Below are 6,774 nucleotides of genomic sequence, written 5' to 3' on the forward strand. Positions count from 1 at the left end.
ACATAACCGTAGTTGCAGCTTGCCTGTGTCCAGGTCCAGGCAACAAAATGAACTGCTAGGCTCTAGAGTCTGAATGTTCTTCAGTTGCTTCTAGCATGTAACACTCATTTATCTATTCTCTTCTCCTTTATAAATTCTCGCTCTTATTCTTGGCGTTACACCCACAGCCAGCCTGCAAACTGCAAACCTACATCCAGTTGTCTTCCTCTCCACTCCCAATTGGAGAGCATTGTAGATATAGAGGATTCGACAAACAAATGGTAAGAGAGAACAGAGCGATGATTGGGCCCTTTCCAATTTCCATGCCAGCATGTTAAAGAATAGTTTGGTGTACGTGTACCAGTACAAAGACGATGCGGAACCAACTGAATCTCAGGATGCACTGTGAACGTTGGAGTGAGAGACGTCGGGAGAGGAAGTTACCGCTGCATCTGCACTTGTTGTCCAAAATGCTGCCACACCATCGGTCGCACTAGCAGACCCAGCAATGACTTACAGGCTCAGGTCATTCAGTATCTGGAAGAAGGCTTTGCAGTCTGGTGATGGGCAGGCATTTGGACGTGGAGATTGGTGAGGCTTTCTCGTGTAACACAGTTTCACGCAGAAGGTAGCAAGATGACGAAGTCAGCAGGCCAGGAGGAGTGATGACCCTTCATTTGGCGTGCTTAATTGCGTCCAAATTCTCTAGTCTTTTTACATGACTTTCTTTGTAAGCAGCTAGTTTGTCGTGGAGGCGTGGCGGCGGCGAGCGGGCAGAGCCGTGGCCTGTGACGGCGCCAGAAGGGAGGAACGACCGGACTGAGGTAGATGTCGTGGTTAGGTCGTGAACCCCGCGAGGGTTTCTAAAGTTTGTAACCTATGGGCTGAATGGCATTTACATCCATCGCAATTCAACAGAGTCCAAACACCCCCCAATCTGCTTAGTACTAAAATCCAGTTCAAACCGGTCCATGTAATAACAGGTCAGCTCATTAGCAACCAGTCCTAGCAAGTCCAAAGTAAAAACCTAACCGTTAAAACTATTAAGCCCAAACCGATTGGCAATGCTAATCACATGCCTTCAGCATCCTTTTTGCAGTCAATATTTAAGTAGAGTACCACACCACTGTCCTCATTCCTCAGTGTGGTCTTTAAGCTACAACCGGTCTAAAACTACTTAAAGCCGTTGCAAGCATGCCTTCTAGTCCAAGCAGTATCATAGAGTTGACTTAAACAAAGGCAAAGAAGTATACAAGAGAGACTGTGAAGAAGACGTCTCGGTCATGCATATCCATTGAAACCAATATATAAGAGCTCTCCACTACCCCAGCGTAGGAATAGGATGCATCGGGTATGCAATTATCTGCTAGGTGGTTTCATTCAGTCACAATGTATCATTTCAAGGACGGAAAGATGAGGATGGCCAGGCCAGGTTGATTGCAGAGATGGCGAGATATATACGACACAGATCGGGTGTCGTGATAACCGTCACTGCAAGATAAGCAGTATCAACATCTGATCCATCCAAGGGACAGGCAACGGCTAGGATCAGAACCTTTGTTTTCCCTGTCATCCCCACAGTTATCTCGTCATCCAAATAAGCGCAAGAAATACAAAGCTACAAGCTGCGATAGAATTATGCCTCGATCATGTCCACTCAGTCGTCTACAGAGGTGCTCTCTCATCATGTGTTCATGTCCACCTACTCAGAGGTGCTCTCTGGCGAGATGTGTAGGGTGATGTGTAGGACTAGGATGGATCGGGATTGTGATTATTTGTATGGATCTCTAAGGATGGAAGCAGAGCATGACTTGTGCCTTGGCTTGAAGCGGAGATACCACTGCAATCACGTCGGACGTCAGCCAGAGCTTCATAAGTGGCGGAGAGGGACGGCTTCTGCTGAGACAAGCGATGCGCACCTGTGTAGCCCTGTGCTCAGTACTAGTGCAGTGTGTCTGTATATGCGACACTACCCTGTTGATCGGATGACCAAGGCACCAGACTAGCAAAACATCGTGTGAAAATTAGTTGTTGGTCCCTGTCCCTGTGCTTTCTTATTGATGACATGAGTATCAACAGTATATAGGGAATTCAGGTTATTACAACCTCAGCAGCAGAATTAGTTGGGTGTTTGTAATGTCACTTTTGCACTATTGAATTTTTGCCACATCTTATATTATAGTAGTTAAGGCATAATGAACATTATACACATAAATGTGAAGGGGAAACTTAAAGAAAAATAGTATTGATGAAATGTAGTGTAATTAATATAGAGCTAGACGTGGAAATCAAGCCTAAATATATACCAGCCAGTGGATTAACAAAGATAGAAAGTTGGATTGAATTGGGATAAACAAAGTCATAAAATATGCAATGGTTGGATGTTTCCCCGTAGAGTGCAAATGTTTGCAGCATTAACCGATACCTGTGGGGTCTTGGGGCCTGGGGCCTAGGGAGGTAACCTTGAACTGCTATCTGATATCAACCGTTCAGCTAGGACTAAGACATGGATATAAGTAGACCATCAAAAGGACTTTTTGACTCTCTTATACATTACACGCTTCATCCACTACATAACATGTTCCAACAACTTTCTTGCAGTCAATAGTACTGTACTCAGCAATAGTACATGTTATAGGAGGGATGCAACACTGCTAATTTTCTTCAAATTATGGTTGAATATATTTTTTTGTGCAAATTCTATTGCCACTGTGTCCAAGGCTCCAAGTCCAGTTGAATGTCGCATGGGCAGAATTTTAGCTATTTTCCATGAACTTCCCATTAGGAATTAAGTGAAAATGGTTAAATGAATTTGAAAAAAAAATAAAATGACATTCTAGCGGGCAACACAGTTTCGTAATAGCAAAGTGGCGAAATCCATTTGCAGAAATGGTATTATGACGAAACCAGGATGGCAAAATTACAAATTTCTACTTTCACCTCGAAACTCAGCTGATTCGAGACCTAGCGCATGACCATGGAGGATTCGGCCTGCTGCTCTCGTCTGTTGAGATCCTAGCTTGACTTGGCGCCGCCGCCGCCATCAAGACCACAAACAGCACCGCCTCCAGCATCTTCAAGTTAGGTACATCAGTTTGGCCTCAACTCGGTCAGACGCATTGAGATCGCCAAGGCCCAAGGGAACAAGAGTCATTGGTGGCAGGAGCCTAGCCAGCGTAGCAGCTAGCAGAGCGATCGAAGCAGAAGCACATGCGGCTGTATTATATTGGTGGAAAGATTTTTCTATGATATTCCGCTGCAACGCGGCACCAGGGCCGGAGGTTGTACATGTACATCCATTCCAGTATTCCAACATTTGCAGTATAAACCTTAAGCCTGGGCCACGTACGTGGCACCGGTGCCATTGAACATATTTCCTGTATTGTGTGACCACGACGATTTGGGCATTCTTCGGCGTAGACGAATGGACTGCCGACGACTGGGCACAAGAAAGTACAATGGTTTGCGTCGCACGCGCTGCATGTGGTAGTGCCTGCTTTGACATGCTATATAGCGACGCACGAGCCTACGGCATAGGGAATTATTCGAGAATTTCAGCGGCTCAATATCTACATAATCCAAACGGATCCTAAATATTCAGATCGATCAGAGAGGCTTTCAGTGCCACGTATGCTTCGTTTCCACGACAGCGACATGCCGGCGGCATCAGAGCCATAGGCCATAGCCGCCGGCGTGCGAGACTGCCTTCCTTGACTAGTGTTAGGGGTTTGTTTCTTTAGGACCTCCTAAAATTAATGTCACATTGAATATTTAGATACTAATTAGGAGTATTAAATATAAACTAATTATAAGATCAATTGCACAGATGGAGACTAATTTACGAGACGAATCTATTAAGTCTAATTGGTTCATGATTTGACAATATGATGCTACAGTAAACATGTGCTAATGATGGATTAATTAGGCTTAATAGATTCATCTTGTGAATTAGTCTCCATCTATGTAATTAGTTTTACAATTAGATCATATTTAGTCCTCCTAATTAACATCCGAATATTCCATGCGATATGAATTTTAGAAAATTCTAAAGAACCAAACACCCTTAGCCAGAGGAGATAACTTGGCGTATCCTTGGCTATTTATGCCGCAGCTCGCGGAGATAACTTGCCCACTCCGCCTCGCACAACACCACCACCACCCGACCCGATCCGTCGCCACTCGAGATGGCCGCCGCCGACCCCATGGCGCCGCACGCGCTCCTCCTCCCTTACCCGGCGCAGGGCCACGTGATCCCGTTGATGGAGCTCGCCCACCGCCTCCTCGACCGGGGCTTCGCCGTCACCTTCGTCAACACCGAGTTCAACCACCGCCGCGTCGTGGGCGCCGCCGCCGCGGGCGCGTCATCATCAGCTGGAGGCCGGCGCCTGCGGCTCGTGGGGGTCGCGGACGGGATGGACGACGGAGAGGACCGCGACAACCTGCTCCGGCTCAACGCCACCATGCAGGAGGCCATGCTGCCGCAGCTGGAGGCTCTCCTCGACGGCGAAGGGGGCGCTGCTGGCAAAGGCCTGGGCAGGGTGACGTGCGTCGTGGTCGACGCCGGCATGTCGTGGGCGCTGGACGCGGCCAAGCGGCGGGGGGTCCCCACGGCCGCACTCTGGCCAGCGTCAGCGGCAGTGCTCGCCGTGATCCTGGGCGCCAAGAACCTCATTCGCGATGGCGTCATCGATGACGACGGTGAGATATCTACAGTACTTCTCTTGGCATTCTTTTATTTATGGCCATAAGCCCATAACCCATAGCTATCCGTGCACATGTCGTGACAGCTAGCTGGGAGATGCTTGGGTTGCTACTTTGCTAGCCATAATTTATCTTTCCTTGTCGACTTGTCGTCAAAATTGACAGAAAATTTGTTCGTCATAATCGGCGTGCAGGAGCTCCTGTTAAACTTGAGAACAATTCGTTCCGGCTGGCCGAGTCCATGGCGCCAATGGACGCGACCTTCCTCTCCTGGAACTACATGGGCAACCGCGACAAAAAGCGCATGGTCTTCCACTACCTCACCACCACCGCGTGGGCCGCCGACGCCAAGGCGGACGTCCTCCTCTGCAACACCTTCGCCGATCTCGAGCCGGACATCTTCACCCAGCACTCCCCTGCCTCCATCCTCCCCATCGGCCCACTCCGCACATGGCAGCGCTCAACAACAACAAGCGAGGCGCTGGTCGGGCACTTTTGGCGCGCCGACGACGAGGACTGCCTGTCCTTCCTCGACGCGCAGCTACGGGGCTCCGTCGTGTACGTGGCATTCGGTAGCTTGGCCGTCATGAGCCCCGCGCAGCTCCAGGAGCTTGCGCTTGCTCTGGACGCCTCCGGCCGCCCGTTCCTGTGGGTCTTCAGGCCGGGGTTGGCAGGCAAGCTGCCGACCGGGTTCACGGACCTAGTGGCGCGACATGCTGGGAGGGGGAAATTTGTCGGGTGGGCACCGCAAGAGATTGTGCTGGCACACTCGGCCGTCGGGTGCTTCGTGACGCACTGCGGGTGGAACTCGACGTTGGAGGGCATCCGCAACGGGGTGCCTCTGCTATGTTGGCCTTACTTCACCGACCAGTTCGCCAACCAGACGTACATCTGCGATATCTGGAGGGTGGGAATAAGGGTGGCGACGGTAGGCAGGGAAGGTATTGTGACCAAGGAGGAAATCATTGAGAGATTGGAGAGCTTGCTGGGTGACGGTGGTGTTAAGGAAAGGGTGAATAAGTTGAAGGAGTTGGCGGAGAGTAGCATGAGTGGAGAGGGGCAGTCTTTGAAGAATCTCAACGCCTTCATGGAGTCTATAAGGAAGTGAATATCACAGCATGGTTTATTTCCCTGAAGTTGCAGTTTTTTTTCCGAAACGAACCGAGCAGAAGAGCTGCCGATTATATTAAAAAGAAGAAGGTCCAGACTGGATAGTTACAACGCAACAATAGGTGCAAAGAAGATAAAAGAAACTAACTACAACCCTTTGTATGGAATGTATTAACAGCGTGCTAGTAAAGCGGAAAGCTGCTTTGCCCCGGCCGTAGTCCACATCGCGGCCTTGTCTTTAATTCTTCCAAAGATCATGTTGATCGTAGATTCCTTTCGCTCAAAGATTCTCAAATTTCTCTCCCTACACACTGTCCATGAGACGAGCATAATCAGAGAACACACGCCTTTCCTTGAGCAGCAATTTGTTGCTACCCTCACCGACCACCACTGATGTAGAGTTTCCACCTGTTCCCAGAGCATCGGTTGGATCGCCGGATAGGATATCCAATTCGCCACCATGTCCCATAGCCTACGTGTTACCCTACATTAAGTGAAGAGATGCACCGCCGACTCTTGTGTGTTGCGGCATAGTGGGCAGTTAAGTTGATTCGGCCATCCCCATTTGCGCAATTTATCCGCCGTCCATAGCCTATTTTGGATCGCGAGCCAGGAGAAGATCTTGCAACTTCTAGGAGCCCAGAATTTCCATATCAGCATGTCAAAGTTGGTGTACGCCGAGCCAATGAACAGCACATTATATGCGGATTTGGCTGAGTAGATACCGTCTACGCTTAGTTTCGATTTGATATCATCTACCACCCCTGGCCGAAGCACCACTTGTTGGACAGTTTTCCATAGAAGGACAAATTCCCGGAAGTGTTGTACGGAAAAGTCTCTATGCCGAAGGTTGATGTCCTTAATCCAGTTTCTATTATGTAATACTTTCCGCAGACATCTATTCTTTTTCCTAGAGATGAAATAAATGTGTGGAGCTATGTCTCGCGGCCGTTGCCCCTGCACCTATCCACTGTTCCAGAATGA

At 49.0% G+C, this 6,774-nt stretch overlaps 1 protein-coding gene across 1 annotated transcript; it reads left to right on the forward strand.

The window, feature by feature from the left end:
* The first annotated feature begins 4,097 nt into the window (after nucleotides 1–4,097).
* LOC117865029 (UDP-glycosyltransferase 83A1) lies at nucleotides 4,098–5,816 on the forward strand. The gene is made up of 2 exons (XM_034749135.2): nucleotides 4,098–4,677; nucleotides 4,875–5,816. The coding sequence occupies exons 1-2, from the start codon at nucleotides 4,164–4,166 to the stop codon at nucleotides 5,786–5,788; spliced, it is 1,428 nt and encodes a 475-aa protein (XP_034605026.1). The 5' UTR covers nucleotides 4,098–4,163; the 3' UTR covers nucleotides 5,789–5,816.
* The last annotated feature ends 958 nt before the right edge of the window (nucleotides 5,817–6,774 follow it).

The sequence above is a fragment of the Setaria viridis genome, chromosome 1 (genome assembly GCF_005286985.2).
Source record: "Setaria viridis chromosome 1, Setaria_viridis_v4.0, whole genome shotgun sequence".
Classification (NCBI taxonomy): Eukaryota; Viridiplantae; Streptophyta; class Magnoliopsida; order Poales; family Poaceae; genus Setaria; species Setaria viridis.

What these genes read in the sequence shown, in the direction of transcription:
- LOC117865029 (XM_034749135.2), top strand. Translation starts at nt 4,164, where the DNA reads ATGGCCGCCGCCGACCCCATGGCGCCGCACGCGCTCCTCCTCCCTTAC. An exon ending in TGGCGTCATCGATGACGACG is followed by an intron (nt 4,678 to 4,874) that starts GTGAGATATCTA and finishes ATCGGCGTGCAG; the next exon opens with GAGCTCCTGTTAAACTTGAG.